The sequence below is a fragment of the Suillus paluster genome, assembly GCF_016628075.1.
Source record: "Suillus paluster strain FC165 chromosome Unknown EDB91scaffold_3, whole genome shotgun sequence".
Lineage (NCBI taxonomy): Eukaryota > Fungi > Basidiomycota > Agaricomycetes > Boletales > Suillaceae > Suillus > Suillus paluster.
In genome coordinates, this window is record NW_024537563.1 from 579953 (window position 1) to 599194 (window position 19242).

Sequence of the window (19242 nt, forward strand, 5' to 3'; positions counted from 1 at the left end):
CAGACTCCAGATGCAGTGGTAGACTTCCTGGTCGTGGGTGGAGGTCCGTTCCGTGCGATATTTGGGTTTACAACTGATGCTTATCTACCGCTAGGTGTTGTGGGCTTGGCTGTTGCTCAGCGGCTATCCGAGCGTTTCCCGACGAAGTCAACATACCTAGTTGAGAGACATCCACACTGCTGGAGAAGAGACGAGGCGAGCGAAACAGGTACTATCCTATTCCACTACATGCTGACTGTGAGTGGATAGCTCTCGCAACTCAGAAGTCGTACACGCTGGTGAGCTCTCACCTTGCGACATGAAATGTGTTCGTGCGTCCTGACATTGTGGCCCTGCAGGACTGTATTACCCTCCGGAGTCACTCAAGACGCAGCTATGTTTGCGAGGCAGGCAACTCATGTACGAGCACTGCAACAAATACAACATTCCGTACCGAAAAACTGGAAAACTCGTAGTAGCACACGAGCACCAGCGCGCGTACGTCGAGAGTCTCTTCGAAAAGGCTAGGCAACTACCATGGCCCAAGTACTCGCCTCATCGCGCTGACGATCAAGTCCTTCCCGTCTCGCTTATAAGTGGTGCGCAAGCACGTGAGCTTGAGCCAGACCTTTCACCGGACATAGCTGCTGCGTTATGGAGTCCAGAGACAGGCATTGTCGACTCCCACTCTTTCATGGAGAGTCTGGAGAAGGACATATCAGAATCAGAAGGAGGCGAGGTCGTATTTTCCACTCGAGTCGTCCGTGTGGACCCGTATAAGAGCGGGTCCTCCGGGCTGAGCTCAGGAGACGGCTGGGTTGTTCAGACTGTCACTGAGAATGCTGAGCAAGGGGATGCCCTGCTCGCACGCACCTTAATCAACGCGTCTGGCCTCTCCGCTACTCTCATTCCCAATTCTCTGCTACCCGAGGCATCACGCATACCCATGTTCTTCGCTCGGGGCTCATACGCAGCTTACAGCGGACCAGGGATATCTCGAATTAGTCGACTCTTATACCCATGCCCTGAAACTGGGCCGAACAAGCACGCCTTCCAGTCGCTCGGAACGCATTTGACCCTTGACTTGCAAGGCAAAGTGCGATTTGGGCCAGACTTGGAGTGGATATCACCGCCCTCTGACGCATCAGAATACGATTCTGACGAGGAGAATGTCGATTTTTGGCGGAATGCATCTCGTACCCAGCGATTCCAGGCTGGAAGAAATGTACAGAGCAGTCACTGAATATTTACCTGGAGTATCATTTGAAGGATTCAGACCTGACTATGTCGGCGTCCGTCCCAAGTTGGTGCTGTCTGGCTTCCAGGACTTTGCTGTTCGGAAGGACTATGCGGATGGAAGCGGGAGAGGACTTATGGTCAGCTTGATGGGCATTGAGAGCCCAGGTCCTGACGTCCAGCCTTGCTATCGCTGAACACGTCGTAGATGATGTAATTGGGCCACAACATATCTCACAGTAGAAGGTCAGTGATGTATTTAGTCACTTGGCTCCCGACAATCTATGGGACGTGCCTCGCCCTCGCGCTATAACCTTCGGCTCCCAAGCATCAATCTTTGGCTTCACCGTGTTATACGGCCGATAGGCACCTCTCGTACCCGTCAGGTTCTCTGCCCAGGGCTGCTCTGCGGTTAGACTTCGAAGGAATGGGACGCGATAGCTACATACCGCCTTCCATGGTGGAGACATGTTTTGCATGACGGCATCCTCCGTGGGTGGCTGCAAGCGGATGTGCGATAGCCACGAATGCCATTCAGGTGGGACCTGGGTGGCATTGTTGTAATGCTAGAAACAGTACGCGGTTATACCCGCTTCCATCCCATTTACAGACGAGAGAACATACTTGAGCAAAGTCCACCCATCTATGACGCCCTATAAAATCCTCAAGATAAAAAGTCGTGTTGAACACACGAGCGTACTACGCACCTGGAATTTCATCGTCCGGGTTCAGGTTTTCAAAGTACTTGTTACCGAACCTATCCGAGAGGTCAAAGTCTGCAAGGATTGTAGGACGAGCACCTACTGGTCGGTTCCAATGAGCGTTCCCGCCTTAGCGTCTCCAATGTACTGCAATTGATGCCACCATTGTTTAATCCCTGTCCTGCGGATATTCCGCACGTACCGAATGAAGGACATGTCGGTGAACTGATGAGAAGGTGTATTTGGTGCTGCTTGGTTTCAACTAGGCTAAGGTATTATGTAAGGAATGTGCTCCGGTCGGCCTCTCAGTTCTCAGTCACGGTAGCCAATTCAAATCGTTCATCGCATCGTGCTGTCATTTGCGAGTCATTCTACATAGAGTTATGCGTTTTAGTCAGGATTCGTGCCCCTCTTGATACCCGCCGTCCGGGAACATTAAATGATCATTATGATCCGCTCCGAAGGTCTGTACCTATTGAGCCTGATGTCATTTCTCATGTTTCAGGAAACCCTGTCCAGGCCCGGCAAGGCCTTGGTCTGGAAAATACAGACCATACCTTCCCACACACGTAGCGAAACCACTCCCCCGCTAGTTTCATGATTCCACTAACCGAATCAAGTATTTGTCCTCTCCATACTCTAAACATTAGATAAAGAGGACTCTGGATTTGTCAGGTACTCCTTACTTGCCCGTCCGGAGCTGATAACCATGTCGATGCCTACCAACATAACGTGGCTGACCATATGCCTTGCTGGTGTCGGAGTGTATCTAGTAAAGCAGGCGTTCTCCAAGAAGAATCCTGCACCATATCCACCTGGTCCCCCGGGGTGGCCTCTCATTGGGAATATTCTAGATATGCCTCACATCAAGCCCTCATTCAACTTCGCTGAGTGGGGCAAGAAGTATGGTGAGCGCATCCTGTGTCTCCAAATTCATGCGTTTCAACCAGATGAGTGCAGGTGATATATCGCACATCGAGGTTCTGGGCCAGCACATCATTGTGCTGAATTCTATCAAGACTGCGATGGAAATGATGGACGGGAAGAGCTCTGTGTATTCCGACCGTCCTATTCTGCCTATGGATGGCGAACTATGTGGCTGGAAGCACACTTTGGGTTTTCTCCCTTACGGTGACCGCCTCCGCTTGTCCCGCAAAAACATCCACCGCGTCATTGGCAGTCACGCCGCCTTGAATATCTACCACCCGATCGAGGAAGTTGAAACCCACCGATTCCTGAAGCGCGTACTTGGGAATCCCGACCAATTACAGGCACACATTCGACAGTATGTTATCAATCGTTATATCGTACTCTTATTGAATTTTTATAGCACCACTGGTGCCGTCATTCTGCGAATATTTTATGGTTATGAAGTGAAGGAAGAACAACGATCCCTTTGTCGACCTTGCAGACCGCGCTACCGACTACTTATCACGGATCAGTGTTATCGGCGCCTTCTTCGTTGATATCATACCATCCTGTAGGGCAATAGCATTCTCATCTGTGCTTCCAATCGCCTGACTATTTGTAGTAGGCCAAAGTCCCGGAGTGGTTCTCTGGTGCTGGCTTCAAGCGCATTGCCCGTGAATCGCGCGAGACCCTCGAAGAGATGGCTGGTGCACCATACAAGTTCGTCGAGGATCAGATGGTAGTTAATATTCCTAGTTTTGTGATCATGAGTTGAAGTTTGAATTTTACAGGCCGCTGGTATCGCCCCCAAGTCTTTCACCTCAGATTTGTTGGAAGGTCGTCCTTTGTCCGCAGAAGAAACACTGTGTAAAATGGTCTGCTACATCTATGTACTGCTGCTGGTGCTGATACGGTTGGTCAAATACCAAATTATCGTCTTTTAAGAGTAACACCCGTTTCCGTAGACAGGTTTCTACAATTAACACGCTTTTCCTAGCCATGACAATTTCCCCTGATGTGCAGAAGAAGGCTCAGGTTGAAATAGATGCCGTCGTTGGTCCTGATCGTCTTCCCTCCTTCGCCGACCGCGACTCTCTCCCCTATATTGAGGCGCTTGTGAAAGAAGTCCTACGTTGGAATGCTGTCGCCCCTAATGGTATGTGTGTCTTGTCGCGACGTTCTTTAGTTGACGAGGGGTATCTTGATGACAGGTGGCCCCCGCCGTGTCACTGAGGACGATATCCACGACGGGTACTACATTCCAAAAGGCTCATTGGTAATGCCCAACGTTTGGTCAGTATTCCCCTTTTCCGGGTTCGAGGGTATCAACTGAATTTTAGGACAGGTTCATGCTCAATGACCCACGGACTTATGCTAACCCTTCGTAATTCAACCCTGAACGCTTCTTAGCGAGAGATGGAAAGGAGCCTGAGACCGAACCTAGTACGATCTGCTTCGGCTTCGGCAGACGGTAAGCATGGGGTTCCTATTTGAGCGACATGCTCACTTTCTGTCTGCAGTATCTGCCCAGGTTAGTCCAACTCAGAGGGTTCCGACGAAGAAGACAGTTCTGAAGTCGCTTTCTTTCTCAGGTCTTCTCCTCGCTGACGCGTCTGTCTGGATATCCACCGTGATGTCACTCGCCGTGTTTGATATTTCCAAGGTCATCGAGAACGGTGTTGAGATCACCCCTGAAATTGACTTCTCATCAGGTGCAATCAGGTATGTTGCGTATCTCATCGGGCCTGCTGTGCTTGTCTTGACATACACACTCCAGCCATCCTAAGCCCGTCAAGTGCTCTATTAAGGCTCGCTCTGCACAAGCCCTTCAGCTCATTCAGCAGGATATTAACTACTAAGTGCATGAACATCTAGTGAAATCTATGCTTTTTATCTAAGCATCACAAGTCTTGGAATGATAGCCTAGGTTTGTTTTGGACACGCTGAGTACACTGGTTTTCGGTGAAGGTCATATTAATATACACTGACACCGAATTGAACTGAAAGTACTGGTGTTGAATTGGGCACTCGAAGACAATCCGAACACGGGTACAATGATAGTACACGAGTACTCACGTTCGCTGCCTTCGAAACGGAAATATGTACTTCTTTTGACCGACCAATGTGGACAAAACCTTCTATCACTTTTGCGCAGTGTGCTCTGAATTTCGACAGTACATTTACCTATTGAGGTTTCCTACGAGATCATCATGAATATTCCCATCTCTTCCACAGCTTGTTTTACCTCGCAAAAAGAGTTTAGGCAGCACATTGGTAAGGAACGAGATCGAGAAGATGTAGCGATAGATAATGGCGATGGATTAGAAGATGATGGCGATGAAGCGGCGTGTTCTGACCAAGGGGAGTTCGGCACGGCCGATGGGCACCTCTCGTACCAGTCAGGTTCTCTACCCAAGGCTGCTCTGCAGTTAGATACATGGTTGCTACGTACTGCTTCCATGGTGGAGGCAGACATGTTTTGCATGACACGTCATCCGTGGGTGGTTGTAAGCGAACGTGCAATAGCTACGGATGTCATTCAGGTGGGACCTGCGTGGCGTTGTAATGCTAGAGACAGTAAACGGTCATACCATCCCAGTAGCAGACGAGAGAACATGCTTGAGGGAAGTCTAACCATCTATGACGCCTTATAAAAAGCTCCCAAATCAAATTCATGTCGAACTAAAACGTACCAGGAATTCCATCATCCGGGTTCAGGTTTTCAAAGTACTTGTCACTGAGGCTATCTGAGAGCTCAAAATTTGCAAGAATTACGGAACGAGCACCTCCTGGTCGGTTCCGACGAGCCTTCCAGGTTTTTCGTCTCCAATGTACTGCATTCAATGATACAATTGTCTGATCCCTGTCCTAATGTGTGGCACGTAACTTCGGAATGGAAGGACACCATGTCGGTGAACTGATGAGAGGGTTGTTTGGTGCTGCTTGGTTCAAACTCAGAATGTCCTCGGGTCGGTGCTTTTAATTCATTCATCATCATCTTGCTGGCAACTCCCCGAGCTGCATAGAGTTATGCGTTTTGGTCTGGAGCTGTGTCCCCCTCTAGCTAATCCTCCGTATTGGAACATTAAATAAATATCATGAGGCGCTCCGCAGGTCTGTACTTATTGAGTCTTTATCTCTGTACATCCTATTTCTCATGTTTCTGGGTCCCCTGTCCAGATATTGTCTATCTCTACATGTTTCATTTCTCATGTGGCTGGATCCCCCGTCCAGTCCAGGCCCTCCATGACCTAGGAATGGCAAAGCCAGACCATATCTGGCCACACACGTAGCGAATTCGATTCGTCCAGCATTCATCCTCGCTGTCTCCCCTTACCATATTAATTTGATGATTTTACTAACTGAATATTGTACCTGTTCCTCTCTCCACGCTCCGAATTCTAGATAAAGAGGACTTTGGATTTGTGAGGTACTCTTTACCTGCTTATCTGTGGCTAGTAACCATGCCTATGCCCACCGATGTAACTTGGCTGGACATATGCCTTGCTGGTGCTGCAGTGTATCTAGTAAAGCAGGTGTTCACCAAGAAGAACAATGTACCATACCCACCTGGTCCCCCGGGATGGCCTCTCGTTGGAAACGTCCTAGACATGCCTCGCATCAAGCCCTGGCTCACCTTCGCTGAGTGGGGCAAGAAGTATGGTGAGCGCATCCTGTGTCTCCAAACTCATGTGTTTCAACCAGATGAGTGCAGGTGGTATATCACACATCGAGCTTCTGGGTCAGCACATCATTGTGCTGAATTCTGTCAAGATTACGATGGCAATGCTGGACGGGAAGAGCTCCGTGTATTCTGACCGTCCTATTCTGCCTATGGGCGGCGAACTTTGTGGCTGGAAGCACGCTTTGGGTTTTCTCCCTTACGGTGACCGTCTTCGCTTGTACCGCAAGAACCTCCACCGCGTCATTGGCAGTCACGCCGCCTTGAATATCTACCACCCGATCGAGGAAGTTGAAACCCACCGATTCCTGAAGCGCGTACTTGCGAATCCCGACCAATTACAGGCACACATTCGACAGTATGTTATCAATCGTTATATTGACTTCTTATTGAATTTTTATAGCACCACTGGTGCTGTTCTTCTGCAAATCTCTTATGGATATGAAGTGAAGGAGAACGACGATCCCTTCGTTGATCTTGCGGAACGCGCTCTCGACCAATTGTCACGGGTCAGTGTTGCCGGTGCCTTCTTCGTTGATATTATGCCATCCTGTAGGACTATAGCATTCTCATTTGTGCTTCCAGTCGCCTGACTATTCTTAGTGGCCAAGGTCCCAGAGTGGTTTCCCGGTATTGGATTCAAGCGCAAGGCCCGTGAATCACTCGAGACACTCGAAAAGATGGCTGGCGCACCCTACGGGTTTGTCAAGGATCAGATGGTAGATAAAATTCCTAGTTTTGTGATCATGAGTTGAAGTATGAATTTTTTAGGCCGCTGGAATTGCCCAAAGGTCTTTCACCTCGGATTTGTTGGAAGGCCGTGCTTTGTCTGCAGAAGAAGAACACATTGTGAAATGGTCTGCCGCATCTCTGTACAGCGGTGGTGCTGATACGGTTGGTCAAATACCAAATTATCGTCTTTTAAGAGTAACACCCGTTTCCGTAGACGGTTTCTACAATTTACACGCTTTTCCTAGCCATGACAATTTCCCCTGACGTGCAGAAGAAGGCTCAGGCTGAAATAGATGCCGTCGTTGGTCCTGATCGTCTTCCCTCCTTCGCCGACCGCGACTCCCTCCCTTATACTGAGGCGCTTGTGAAAGAAGTCCTACGTTGGAATGCTGTCGTCCCTAACGGTATGCGTGCCTTCTCATCGCATTCTTTAGTTGCCGAGGGATATCTCAATGACAGGTGGCCCCCACCGTGTCACTGAGGACGATATCCATGACGGGTACTACATCCCAAAAGGCTCCTTGGTAATACCCAACGTTTGGTCAGTACTCCCCATCTTCCGGGTTTGAGGGTATCAACTGAATTTTATGACAGGTTCATGCTTCATGACCCGCGGACTTATGCTAACCCTTCGCAATTCAACCCTGAACGCTTCTTAGCGAGAGATGGAAAGGAGTCTGAGACCGAACCTAGTACGATCTGCTTCGGCTTCGGCAGACGGTAAGCATGGGGTTCCTATTTGAGCGACATGCTAACTTTCTGCTCTGCAGTGTCTGCGCAGGTTAGTCCAACTCAGAGGGCGCCGACGAAGAAGACAGTTCTGACGTTGCTTTCTTTCCCAGGTCTCCATCTCGCTGATGCGTCTGTCTGGATATCCACCGTGATGTCACTCGCTGTGTTTGATATTTCCAAGATCGTCGAGAACGGTGTTGAGATCACCCCTGAGCTTGACCCCTCGTCAAGTATGATCAGGTATGTTATGTGACATCGGGTCTGTCGTGCTTGTCTGGACATACACACTCCAGCCATCCGAAGCCCTTCAAGTGCTCTATTAAGGCTCGCTCTGCACAAGCCCTTGAGCTCATTCAGCAGGATGCTAACTACTAAGTGCACGAACATCTAGTGAAATCTATGCTTTTTATCTAAATATTACAAGTCTTGGAATGATAGCCTGGGTTTGCGCCGACTTAATCCACTGGTTTTCGGTCAAGGTCAATATACACGAGATGATTGCTCACCTACACACCTCCCTCCTCACTTCATCCTGTGCTGGGAGAACATGTTGACGCTCACCAACGTTCGCTGGACCTATTTGCTGGTTCGCAATGTTTTTGGTAAAACAAGAATATGTAGTATGAGCTGCAGAATGAGGGAAGCGCCATTACTGTACTAAGAATCATAGTGTACACCGGAATGAAAGAAACACACTACTCCTAACAACACACTACGGAAGACAACTGCTACATTTGCCCAACACAGATAAAGAGAACTCAAAGACAAAGATAGTAGTAAAGGAGGGGAAGAGTAGAACGAATACAATAAAAAGTCTAAAATATAACCTTGATACTTGCACAACAAACAAAAAACGACAAAATCGCACAACGGTCCGTCCGTCCGTCCTCATTCAGCGTACAAAACGTGCTTCTCCGTGCTATCCAACCATTCTCGCAGATCTCTGTCGTCGTCGATGCCGACGAAATCGTTGCTGAGGCTATGGCGGTATCGAAGGTTGACGACGTTACCGCCTAATCGCGCTTGTACCTTCTCCAATAGTTCAGCATGCGTCACGCGAGGATGTACGCGAATGGCGATCAGGTCATCAGTGACGCGATCGAATATCTTGATTTTGACAAAGGCTGTCTGGGGGTTTCCGGCGGACATGGGAGGCGCGTTCATATTAGTGGCGTTTGATAGGGAACGAGATCGAGAAGACGCAGCAATAGATGGTTGGGATGAATTAGGAGAAGATGGTGATGAAGCGGCGTGTTCTGGCCACGCGGAGTTTGAAGCAAACGATGTTCGAGAGTAGGCGCTGGCACGGGATGTGTCGAGATGTGGATATGAAGGGGATGAGTGGCCGTTTTGCTTGGAGTGGGACCCCGCTCGATGAAGGGACGACCCTGTATTGGTCCGTCGATGTCCAGGTTGTGGGGTTGCGCTGGTTTGCGAGTCGCGAGATATAATATGAGTAGGGGGCGTATGTTCATCCCCATAGTCTGACCCTTCACTCCGATCATCTCTGTCGGACAGTTTCATCTCCCCAAGTGTATCGCGAACTTCTTCCTCGAATTCCTGCGTAACAGACGAATAGGCTTGTTCTGCTGCGGCTTCTTCGGCAAAGAGTGCTCTGACCTCGTCATAGCGAGGGTCGATATCCTGTTCCACGTCTCCCGGTTTTAGGGATAAAAATTCCCGCACGAGCTGATGTTCAAGGATATAGCTGGCGCCAGCTACGTTTAGGGTACACAGCTTGTGGAGATACTCGTCAAGCTCTTCCCGTCGCGCGGCAGTGACTTCGTCATCAACTTGTTCGGCGGGACCAGGCATGAAGGGGAGAATCCGGATGGAGTCCGGTTCTCGGCCAGCTTCGCGAGGGAAAGTTTTCAACAAGTTAACCTGGAAATCGTAGAAATCATTATATACTCGGAATAGGACGAGTTGCTTGGCTTTGGGAAGGGATTGTGGATCATGTGGGTCATAAGGTTGGTAGATGGCGTCTATGCGGAACCAATACTCTTCCATTTCATAGTGGAAGGATACGACGTCGGCTGATAATAGGATGCCCTCGGGTAAAAGGACAGGAGAGGGAGCGCGGGGAGGTGAGACGGGTTCAGGTTGTGGGGTGAGACGCTGGTGGGAGTTGCGATTAGTGGGTACAGATGGTTCCTCTATGACGCCGAGTGATATGCTATTTGCTTTGTAGCTGAATAAGGCCCTTTTCCACTCTTCGACACCTGGTAGCTCTCCACTATCTATCAAAGCGTCGACATTGTCTATTGGAAGGTTTGTTGCAGGATTTCGAACTTCGACAAAAGAAGCGGGGATCAAACCTGGTCGGCCAAGTCGGCCAATAGGTTTGGCAACAAACCATTCGCGGTTTGACTGAGCAACTACGCTTATGCAATCACCAGACTTGGCATCGAGTTCGTCCGCGCGTTCTGCGATGAAGTCATGGAGAACTATTGCGAAAAATGCAGGAGTTTTCGGTGACCTCGGAGGTGAAGTTGGACTTGGGAGGGTAGGACTGTTTATTGCGACGCTGATATGAGAAGTGCGTACACTGTGGACAAAGTTGCTGTTAAGGCGTTTATAAATGAATGTAAGATTGTACTCACGCTGGACTCTTGCAGAACTCCTCGAACATAGATTTTGGGACTAAACCTCTTGCACCAGTTACAGGATTATGAGCTTCATACCAATCCCCCTGAGTCTCTGTATTTCCGGTGACGTAGAAAAAGTCACCCTTTTGAAAAGGTAACTGCTGAGGACCTTGTGGCCTGTATGATGCGATTGCACGAATTACTTTTTGAGGAGGGAGAGAAGCATTCTGAGGTTTAGATATAGAGGGTAACGGTAGAGGGGTAGAAATTTCGAGGCGATGAGTGTCTCTGTTTCCATTGAGAGATTTACGTAGGGATTTCATCATGGAGGAGCATACGAGATATTATAAGAAGAAGCTGGCAACGACGGACGGAACAGAGGGTACAGAAGAACAGAGTCCAAGTGTCTTGAAATAGGTGATACACCTTTTGTCAAATATCCACTTTCGGTTCATTCTCACGCTGATAAAACAATGACCCCGAAAACTAAACTACTTAGTATTGTTCCACTGATATTTTATATGTCCACAGCGTACGTCTACTTAATTATACAGACCACTTAATGGTACAGTGTTTGATGATACAGACCGCGTCCACCTACACCTTGTTCGATAAACTTGGATCCGAAATGTTTATGTAATCTTTGAACGGTGAACCAAATACATGTCAATTTTGCTACACCAGCTGATATTCGACGACTGTAGTTCCGTTAACTTGTGTTTTCTTCATCATGGCGGCCAGAAAGCTGCAAAGTACGTCTCTTTTACCACTCGTATCGTCATTCATTCAACTTTGCAATATCTCCGATAGCCGAAATTGACCGCACACTAAAGAAGGTCGCTGAAGGTGTCGAGGTCTTCGAAAGCATATATGAGAAGATGCAGGCCTCTACAAACCAGACTCAGAAAGAGAAACTCGAAACAGACTTGAAAACACAAATAAAGAAACTTCAGCGGTTACGCGACCAGATCAAGGCCTGGGTAGCAAGCAACGACATCAAAGACAAGTCCGTCCTTCTCGACAATCGGAGACTAATAGAAACAGTACGTTTCCTTCTCCATACCCTCGGCATACACCCTTTCTCATACCGTCACTCTCCGCCACAATTTCTCATTCATTTTTGTGTATACAGCAAATGGAGAAGTTCAAGGCCTGTGAGAAGGAGATGAAGACAAAGGCATTCTCCAAAGAGGGTCTAATACAGTCCGCCAAGCTAGATCCCAGACAACAAGAGAAGCTTGAGGTCACAACATGGCTTCAGTCAGCAGGTCGAAGAACTTTTGTTGCAAGTTGAACAAGCAGAAGCAGAAATTGAGTCACTGCAAGGCGTCGGCGGCAAGAAACGCGGAAAGGGTCTTCAATCATCTGCTGGTCGTTTAGAAGATCTTGAACACCTCAACGAACGTCGAAAATGGCACGTCAACCGACTCGAACTCATCCTTCGTCTCATGGACAATGGTTCCTTGACCACCGACCGTGTCCAGGCTCTCAGGGAAGACGTTTCTTATTTTGTGGAAAGCAACACGGTTCGTTGCGCAGCAATATATTCTACTTTGAGACCTTTTAAGGCGTTTTCTGGGTGCAGGACGAGGACTTCAATGAATATGAGGGCATCTACGATGAACTAAATCTTGAAGTAGAGGAGGAAAAGTTCGGTCTGGCTAATGACGAAGACGACGATAGCGATGAGTCGGATGCTGCAAGTGATGGTATGTATTCCCTGCCTACACCCCTTCTCTAGTATTGATTTTCGCAGACCTTCCTCCACGAACACCCAACAAGCGACATGAGAAGGATGAGGAAAGTGTTGCAAGCAGTAAACGCGACGATAGTCCTGTGCTAAAGAAACCTGGGGTGACACTGCAAATGCGGAGTGCGTATTCCCAATGCTCAGACATTGTAACTGTGACTTACAGGGTACTACCAGAACCGTCATTGGCAACTGAAGGTCTGTTTGTGTGTCTATTTCCGGAGTGGTTAAACTGAAAGCTCGTCCAAAAGTCAAACCGCCGCCAAATCCAAACTTTGCACAGCAGCCCATGGCGAGCATTCTACGAGCTAATTTGCCACCAGCAACGCCACGGCCGCCAGCTCTTCCACCGATACGCTATGCCTGCAGCAGCTGCCGCCGCCGTCACTCCACAATCTTCTCAACAGAATGGTGCAGTGCCCTCAACGCCCTCGACATCACAAACTATCCCACCCACGTCGCCCATGAATCTGCCTGAAGCAACGGGATCGACCCTTTCAATAACACCGTCGGCCTCGCACAGTGCCCTGCATGATTCACAATTCACGACCTCGCCGAGCTTGACGCATCCATCAGTCACGAGTCCTATGCTATCATCTGCTGCATCCCATCAACATGATGGGTCGTTCTATTCTGGACAGGACTCACCAGCAATATCTGAAGCTGTTCCAAGCTCTATAAGTGGTCCCGCGGCAACATCGTCGCCACAGCGTCAACAGAAAGGTACGTTTTTGTGTCAGGAGTACGAAAACATGGGTAATTTTTGTTTAGAACCTGCACCGTCGCCTCCCCTACCTAGGGCGCCTTCACCTGCTGCACCAGTAAGTGCTCGTTTGTATTGTGCCCACGATGAAATCTCACCAAACGTAAATAGCCACCAGCATCAGTGTCAACAGTGCCACAATTTCAACTGGTCACCAATGGAGCTTCTCAAATTACTCAACCGCTTACACAGGTACCTCAGTCAGGGTCATCGCCACTACCTCAACAGATACAACAGGTCACTCCTTCAACACTTCCCACTCCACCCGCGAGTTCGATGTCTGTAACGCAGCAGGCGCAACAGTATCCTCCGGGTATCAAAGTTCCACAGAGTGTAGAACAGCAACCGACCCCGATACAAGCTATCCCACAGCCCATTGGGGGATCGCAAAGGCCTCCTTCAACGGCGCCATCTCAGCAACCGCCGCATCCTCCTTCCCGTTCAGCGGCTTCAGGCGCTTTCCCTGGGTCTTTATCAGATCTCGTGGCATCGTTTGAAACGGTCAAGCAGAAAGGTTTGGCTTTTGCACTGCGTCTCGTATGAACCCTGACGGATAACCAGCTCCTCATCGTATGACAAACCTCGGAGAGGTACATAAATTGCTTGAAGGCAGTTACTCAAATGTCCCACAGCCACAGGATACCGAGAAGTATAACCTTTTGATCCAGGCATCGTTGATAGGGGCTAATGTGTTGCATCCAGACCCAAGTACTATGTGCCACGGAATCCCTTTAACACGCCATCATTCTATCCTCAGGCGCCTCATCCTATTCTGAGCACGCCTGGCATATTTTCCCAGATAGATGTGGAGACTCTATTCTATGTCTTCTACTACCTTCCGGGAACATACCAGCAGTACGAGAATAGTCTTTCACTCAATGGAAATCGCTGACGCACATTGTAGATATATGGCCGCTAAGGAACTGAAGCGCCAATCGTGGCGATTCCACGTCAAATATATGACGTGGTTCCAACGACACTCGGAGCCTCAGGCCATAACAGAAGAATACGAGCAAGGCGTGTACGTGTACTTTGACTGGGAAGGATCATGGTGCCAGCGCAAGAAAAGCGATTTCCGATTTGAATATCGTTATCTTTCGGAGGATTGAAGGAGTTGCTCTCCCGTTCAATCCTTGTTATCCAGTTTTTTGTTGTCATGCTCCCGACGTGACCCTATGTATCGTCATACGTGCCACATGGACAGTCTTGCCAATCACATTCGTACTAACTTGCATCCCTATTTCTTAATTATATTGAATGAATTATAGCCTGAACATGCTCTATACACAAGACTCGATGACGATGATCTACTCAAGTACTACTACTGCCCCCAGTTTTTCGAAGACTGCTTTTAGTTTGTCCGCGTCTTCTTTGGGCATATTTTCCTTGAGGACTTGCGGTACAGACTCTACGAACTTCTTCGCCTGCGAGCAAGTTAGCGTTAATATCCCCTGAATTATGAGTGCGCCAAGACTCACGTCGATGAGGGTAAGGTTCGGGATCAGGGCCTTGACCTCGCGGATGATCTTGGGTTTCGCTGCAACATCAAAAGATTCCAGTTTCAAATTGAAGATTGTCTTCTCCTTTGGTTTCTCCTACTCGATTCAGCCTCATTAATGAATACTCCCTATGCGTGAAGACGTGTCTTACCTCCACTGCTGTTTCCTCAACCGGTGCGGCGGCAGCGGGTGCGGCTGAAGCGGCGGGCATAGCAATTTCTTGAATGTTTAACCGTGACTTTGGGAGTGTTGAGAAATGGTTGCGATGATTTTAGAAGGGACAAACCTTCAAGAGCGTGACGAGGTCAGCTGCCTGTAACAGTGTCAGTCCAGAGATGTCGTCCACTATGCGGCCAATTTTCGGGTCACTTGAAGGAGGAGGACTCGCTGCAGATGACGAGACAGCTTCTGTTGTCAAACATCTTGACCGGCTGGCTAGTGGTGCGATGCTGGAAATAGAGGTTGGCTATTCGAACGAGGTTTTTCCAATATATGTATTGCTTACCGTGCACGAGCCAACCGTGATGAGCGCAAAAGAGTAGCGCAACGACTCTGCCAATTCAGTGAGTATGTTACCGTTCAATAAAGTGGGGTCAGACTTACTGCCATGATGTTCAGTCTCGGACAGTTTACATGGACTTTTTTGACGCGTACAAATTCGGAGGCGTTATTTGGCCTTGTTATGCAGAGGCTTCTAACCTTCAATTTGCATTTCTCGTTTAGCTCCTCCTCCTCGAGCTCCGACTTAGTTTCCGCCACCCTGAATGAGATTCTGCAGATAGATGGTTGATATATGGCTGCCGTCACCATGTCCCCTTTGTTTTATGGGCGGAGCCCTAACCTAATGCCTTCACAATCGTGGCGCCGCCAGGGAACCAGCGTACACCATTGTTTCAAGCACTGCAAGTTATTGGCGTGATCAACGACGACGCCGCCGCCGCACATTCAAGTTATCCCTTTGTTCAGGCACTAGTGCTCTCAGAGAGCCCTGACGACTTGATCCCTGATCGCAGTACTAGTGCTACTAGCTAGTGAAGTCTAGGTCTAGTGCACCACCGGGATCTGAAGATGATTTGTCACGCCACCGAGCCCCCCTTTTTGAAATAGTTGGACACCAAAACTGTCATTCTCGCGTACCCGTTACCATCTACAAGATGTCTCGCGAACATGACACGAATGCATCGAATTGAACACGGGTAACAATCCTTGACCAGGCGACCTGCAAGTGTTTCAATCAAGTCATTTGATGACCTGATGACCATGTTCTGATCGGAGAAAATAGTTGAACAAATCTCCAAAACATGTCCGCGTCGTTCCTTCACCGACGACCAATCAAATGTCAGGTCCCTCTTCAGGGATCCCTTTGTTGCCGCCTAGAGAGCGCATCATTTGGTGCATTAATGTAACTGCTCTGGACTATGGAAAATAACTTATCTCTAGGAGGTACTGGGGACCTAACACTACACGAGCATGACAGTGGATGTGCGAATTTCCTGGATATTCGTCATTGATGGACATGTACTCCCATGTCTTTCAGCTGGAAAACTAACGTCATCAAGTGTCTTGGTAGTACTCTAGGCGCTTGAGCTGAACTGATAAGACCTGTTTTGAGCGACCTGGGAAATGGCAACGTTTGTAGTAGGTCGCCCTTTGTGCCTTTGGTAGATTATCTCAGGGTGGTCTTCCGCAGACAGATCCTGACAGATCTCGGTGGAATCGTGTGCCAAACTGCTTATTCTCTATTTCTGGCAGCCCATCGGATGCACACGATTCGTATCAGGTGGTGAAGAAGCAGCCGAAGGAACCCGGCGATTCCTAAGCCTTCGCACAACCATGACGGAAGCCTTCTTGGTGAAGACCCCAGAAATTTTTAATTTCTGCGGTAGACTGCGAGTGCATCGGTAATGAATATTGAGTACATCCTGCAACGTGGTGCGTGCTCATAGTACTATACACTTGGATAACTTCCGAGGTCGAGATTGAGTTTGTATTCAATGAATTGTCTTCTATCTCAGGGTTTACTATGGTGAAAATGTTACTAATGGATCATGCTAAAGTTGGCAGCCCTGAGAATACTCGGCGGGTAGTTTTGTGGAGGAAGAGTGTGTTTAATACGGTCTAATGCGGAAATCCTGGCAACTTGCGATATCGAAGTCGCCTCATGTGTAGTCAAATCCAGAATCGGCTCAACATCACCTTCAGACCTTCCGAAGCACCTGTCACTTCGGACCATTTTTTTTATACTTCACGACACTTTCCCAAAGTAGCTGGCCAGCGAATCTACTATCATACAAAAGGTCCTCCCAGTTGTTGCCATACATCTGATCGCCCCCCCCCTGGTACATCATTCAGCACCCTTATCCGCATTCATTCAGACACATACATCTCTACCATGGGTGTTCTGGATAATACGTGCGTATACTTCGAATCCCCCCCCCCTCTATATTAATCACTTAACATAACCTGCCATACAGTTTCGGAGCGTTCTTGATTGGGGTTGTAGTCTCTGCCACGTAAGTGCTATTTTTTGGTTTAACGATATGCGTAAACTGGAACTTGTATGTTACAGGCTCTACGGTGGTATGTTCTTCTCGTGCTGTTTGCTTTTTAGCAAAGTGTTTATGATCGCACAAAGTCACTTGCGTGCAGACATGGTACTACTTTAGCCGGTATCCCTCGGACCCGTGGTACATCAGGCTCTTAGTAGGTTCACGTAGGATGACCTAAATGTCCTGCCAGCTAACGCTATTTTTTCATATAGGTTGGTGTTGTACTTCTATCAGACACGGTGCATCAAGCTTTGATTACACACACCGGTGAGTGCGTGATAGAAGCCGTGTTTACATGGAGCTCAGCGTCAGGTGACCGTGATAGTGTATACATATCTTGTCACCGACTTCGGCGTTGCCAGCGACCTCGGGAATCTTGTGTGGAGTCTAATTGTAGGTCACGTGTCATTCGTCCGTGATTCTTGTCTGAATGGTCATTTGATGTGATAGGTTGAAGTTTTATTCAATGGCCTCACAGCGCTTATGGTTCAATGGTCGGTGTGATACCTTTCTGAATAGGGCGATATGTACTGACTGTCTTCCAGCTTCCTTACCATGCGTGTCTACAGACGTATGTGTGTTCTTTCACGAGTGAGCGATCGCTTACCTTCAGCCAGTAAGCAACAAGAGCATAGTTGCAACCGCGTCTGTGCTGTCCCTTGTCATTGGTGAATTTATCCTTGTTGTCGGTGAGTATATGCTCCTTCTCCAAAATCAGTCTACTGATGTGATGTCAAAGTATACGTTGGGAAAGCGTGAGTCGTGTAGGAACACATCAAGCAGTCTGGCTAATGCAAACCACCTCACTAGTGTCCATATGACGACCTTCGTAGAACTCACCACGCTCAAGCCATTGTCGATGTCTGTGAACGCTCTCGCAGCTGCTGGAGATGTCCTTATCGCTGTATTCCTCTGCACACTCCTTCAACAATCTCGCACTGGTTTCCGGAGGTCCGACACCATGATCAATAAGCTCATTCTGTTCAGCATCAACACCGGTCTCCTCACCAGCATTTGCGCGGTCATGTCACTCATTTCTGTACGTAGGAAATTGCAAATGGCTTGGTGTTGCGCTCCTGACCCAGACGTGCGCAGATTACAGTGTGGCCTAATACCTTCATTTACATCTCATTCTATTTCTGCTTGGGTCGTCGTAAGTACAATCTACCTACATTATGCAGGTCACAAGATCAACGAGATCATTTTTCAGTTTACTGCAATTCCCTGTTGGCAACTCTTAATGCTCGCAAGAGTCTTCGTGGCGATTCTCGTGACGAAAACATGACGCTTTCGCTACAAGGAATTCAGAAAACTTCTACTAGCATCGGTACTTCGCAAAGGGTAAGTAATTTTATTTTTTTGCACAGCGCTTTGCTCATCTAGACCGATATGACCAGCGCTTGCCGAACAACATTTCAATTAAGATCGATACCACGCAGGAGTACGTCCGAGACGAGGTTAGTGTTATTTCTTTCCGGGGTAGTGATCTAGCGCTGATCCGCATATACGACAGTACTCGTCTGCAACCGAACTTAAAAGTGCTCAGGCAGTCTAATCGCTTCAGTTATGGGTGCCACGAGGTAGATGAGAAGCACAAAATGTACCCATCATACTTCTGGTAGAACATTGGTGTCATTCTTTTTTGCGTCGTTCTTTGCATCAAATGTAAGTATTGTAACATACGATCTGCGCCGATCTGGTTATTGGATGAGCTGTAGTTATCCTATTCCTTCGTACATACCTGCGGCGCATGGTGTCCATATATTTTTTTCCATTATACCTGAGCACTTGCCACTTGGAACTGCCATTTGGAACTAGCAATATTAATAAACAAATTTGCATCGAAGTTCCCCGGTGAAACGCGTGTCCAGTGGTAAGGAACCTTGCACGTAATATTTTGAGGGCCCCGATTTCTCCAAGATCTATGCGAGATAAAGTGATCGCGTATATGAGCGTATATGATCAACCCCCAGGTTGTGAGATGATCGGTTATGAGTGGGGGGCCTGAACTTCGAGTCGCTTGGACAACGCGCGACGGGGAGTACAGTGGCGCCTGGGTGGCGGACAATGGGATACGTGCACACTGTCAATCCCCTTTGATGGCCAACTAGCGAATACTAAG

General features: G+C 48.4%; 8 protein-coding genes across 8 annotated transcripts; 5 read left to right on the plus strand and 3 right to left on the minus strand.

Moving 5' to 3' along the window:
- Positions 1 to 397: 397 nt before the first annotated feature.
- Positions 398 to 1222, plus strand: EDB91DRAFT_1242689 (FAD dependent oxidoreductase-domain-containing protein; the record flags this gene model as incomplete). The annotated part of the gene is made up of 1 exon (XM_041322220.1): positions 398 to 1222. One exon carries the CDS (start codon positions 398 to 400, stop codon positions 1220 to 1222), a length of 825 nt encoding a protein of 274 aa, XP_041183050.1.
- Positions 1223 to 1478: 256 nt separating this feature from the next.
- On the minus strand, positions 1479 to 2132 carry EDB91DRAFT_1044220 (NDUFA12-domain-containing protein; the record flags this gene model as incomplete). The annotated part of the gene is made up of 5 exons (XM_041313110.1): positions 1479 to 1616; positions 1665 to 1781; positions 1840 to 1868; positions 1923 to 1972; positions 2020 to 2132. 5 exons carry the CDS (start codon positions 2130 to 2132, stop codon positions 1479 to 1481), a joined length of 447 nt encoding a protein of 148 aa, XP_041183051.1.
- A 493-nt stretch (positions 2133 to 2625) lies between these two features.
- On the plus strand, positions 2626 to 4684 carry EDB91DRAFT_1343108 (cytochrome P450; the record flags this gene model as incomplete). Its single annotated transcript, XM_041325772.1, has 12 exons — positions 2626 to 2824; positions 2877 to 3201; positions 3247 to 3289; positions 3451 to 3564; positions 3617 to 3700; positions 3771 to 3981; positions 4037 to 4118; positions 4171 to 4209; positions 4270 to 4296; positions 4346 to 4356; positions 4418 to 4547; positions 4603 to 4684. The coding sequence occupies 12 exons, from the start codon at positions 2626 to 2628 to the stop codon at positions 4682 to 4684; spliced, it is 1347 nt and encodes a 448-aa protein (XP_041183052.1).
- Positions 4685 to 6295: 1611 nt separating this feature from the next.
- On the plus strand, positions 6296 to 8346 carry EDB91DRAFT_1043439 (cytochrome P450; the record flags this gene model as incomplete). Its single annotated transcript, XM_041313061.1, has 10 exons — positions 6296 to 6488; positions 6541 to 6865; positions 6911 to 7059; positions 7111 to 7226; positions 7279 to 7401; positions 7454 to 7643; positions 7699 to 7780; positions 7834 to 7959; positions 8026 to 8211; positions 8265 to 8346. 10 exons carry the CDS (start codon positions 6296 to 6298, stop codon positions 8344 to 8346), a joined length of 1572 nt encoding a protein of 523 aa, XP_041183053.1.
- A 187-nt stretch (positions 8347 to 8533) lies between these two features.
- Positions 8534 to 10969, minus strand: EDB91DRAFT_413921 (uncharacterized protein). The gene is made up of 2 exons (XM_041327186.1): positions 10575 to 10969; positions 8534 to 10519 (listed from the first exon to the last, which is right to left on the minus strand). Exons 1-2 carry the CDS (start codon positions 10883 to 10885, stop codon positions 8860 to 8862), a joined length of 1971 nt encoding a protein of 656 aa, XP_041183054.1. The 5' UTR covers positions 10886 to 10969; the 3' UTR covers positions 8534 to 8859.
- Positions 10970 to 11241: 272 nt separating this feature from the next.
- Positions 11242 to 14314, plus strand: EDB91DRAFT_1099552 (Not1 N-terminal domain, CCR4-Not complex component-domain-containing protein). The gene is made up of 14 exons (XM_041317134.1): positions 11242 to 11311; positions 11370 to 11602; positions 11692 to 11827; positions 11850 to 12085; positions 12145 to 12268; positions 12316 to 12432; positions 12487 to 12507; positions 12561 to 12692; positions 12727 to 13032; positions 13081 to 13130; positions 13184 to 13586; positions 13634 to 13721; positions 13775 to 13927; positions 13977 to 14314. The coding sequence occupies exons 1-14, from the start codon at positions 11290 to 11292 to the stop codon at positions 14179 to 14181; spliced, it is 2226 nt and encodes a 741-aa protein (XP_041183055.1). The 5' UTR covers positions 11242 to 11289; the 3' UTR covers positions 14182 to 14314.
- EDB91DRAFT_1326264 (ClpS-like protein) lies at positions 14315 to 15245 on the minus strand. The gene is made up of 6 exons (XM_041325222.1): positions 15175 to 15245; positions 15077 to 15123; positions 14858 to 15020; positions 14723 to 14809; positions 14551 to 14667; positions 14315 to 14496 (listed from the first exon to the last, which is right to left on the minus strand). The coding sequence occupies exons 1-6, from the start codon at positions 15178 to 15180 to the stop codon at positions 14380 to 14382; spliced, it is 537 nt and encodes a 178-aa protein (XP_041183056.1). The 5' UTR covers positions 15181 to 15245; the 3' UTR covers positions 14315 to 14379.
- A 1718-nt stretch (positions 15246 to 16963) lies between these two features.
- EDB91DRAFT_1242696 (uncharacterized protein) lies at positions 16964 to 18675 on the plus strand (the record flags this gene model as incomplete). The annotated part of the gene is made up of 15 exons (XM_041322221.1): positions 16964 to 16983; positions 17046 to 17084; positions 17141 to 17151; positions 17207 to 17274; positions 17333 to 17387; positions 17446 to 17513; positions 17571 to 17614; positions 17666 to 17691; positions 17738 to 17809; positions 17860 to 17875; positions 17931 to 18159; positions 18216 to 18273; positions 18331 to 18461; positions 18518 to 18577; positions 18634 to 18675. 15 exons carry the CDS (start codon positions 16964 to 16966, stop codon positions 18673 to 18675), a joined length of 939 nt encoding a protein of 312 aa, XP_041183057.1.
- Between the last annotated feature and the right edge of the window lie 567 nt (positions 18676 to 19242).

Excerpts from the sequence above, each read along its gene's own strand:
- EDB91DRAFT_413921 (XM_041327186.1), bottom strand. The coding sequence starts at position 10,885 with ATGATGAAATCCCTACGTAAATCTCTCAATGGAAACAGAGACACTCAT. Across the intron at positions 10,520-10,574 it reads GAGTTCTGCAAGAGTCCAGC|TGTACGCACTTCTCATATCA; the intron begins GTGAGTACAATC and ends CTTTGTCCACAG.
- EDB91DRAFT_1099552 (XM_041317134.1), top strand. The coding sequence starts at position 11,290 with ATGGCGGCCAGAAAGCTGCAAA. Across the intron at positions 12,269-12,315 it reads GTCGGATGCTGCAAGTGATG|ACCTTCCTCCACGAACACCC; the intron begins GTATGTATTCCC and ends TGATTTTCGCAG. Across the intron at positions 12,508-12,560 it reads ACCGTCATTGGCAACTGAAG|TCAAACCGCCGCCAAATCCA; the intron begins GTCTGTTTGTGT and ends CTCGTCCAAAAG.
- EDB91DRAFT_1326264 (XM_041325222.1), bottom strand. Across the intron at positions 15,021-15,076 it reads TCACGGTTGGCTCGTGCACG|CATCGCACCACTAGCCAGCC; the intron begins GTAAGCAATACA and ends CTCTATTTCCAG. Across the intron at positions 14,810-14,857 it reads ACCTCGTCACGCTCTTGAAG|TCACGGTTAAACATTCAAGA; the intron begins GTTTGTCCCTTC and ends ACACTCCCAAAG.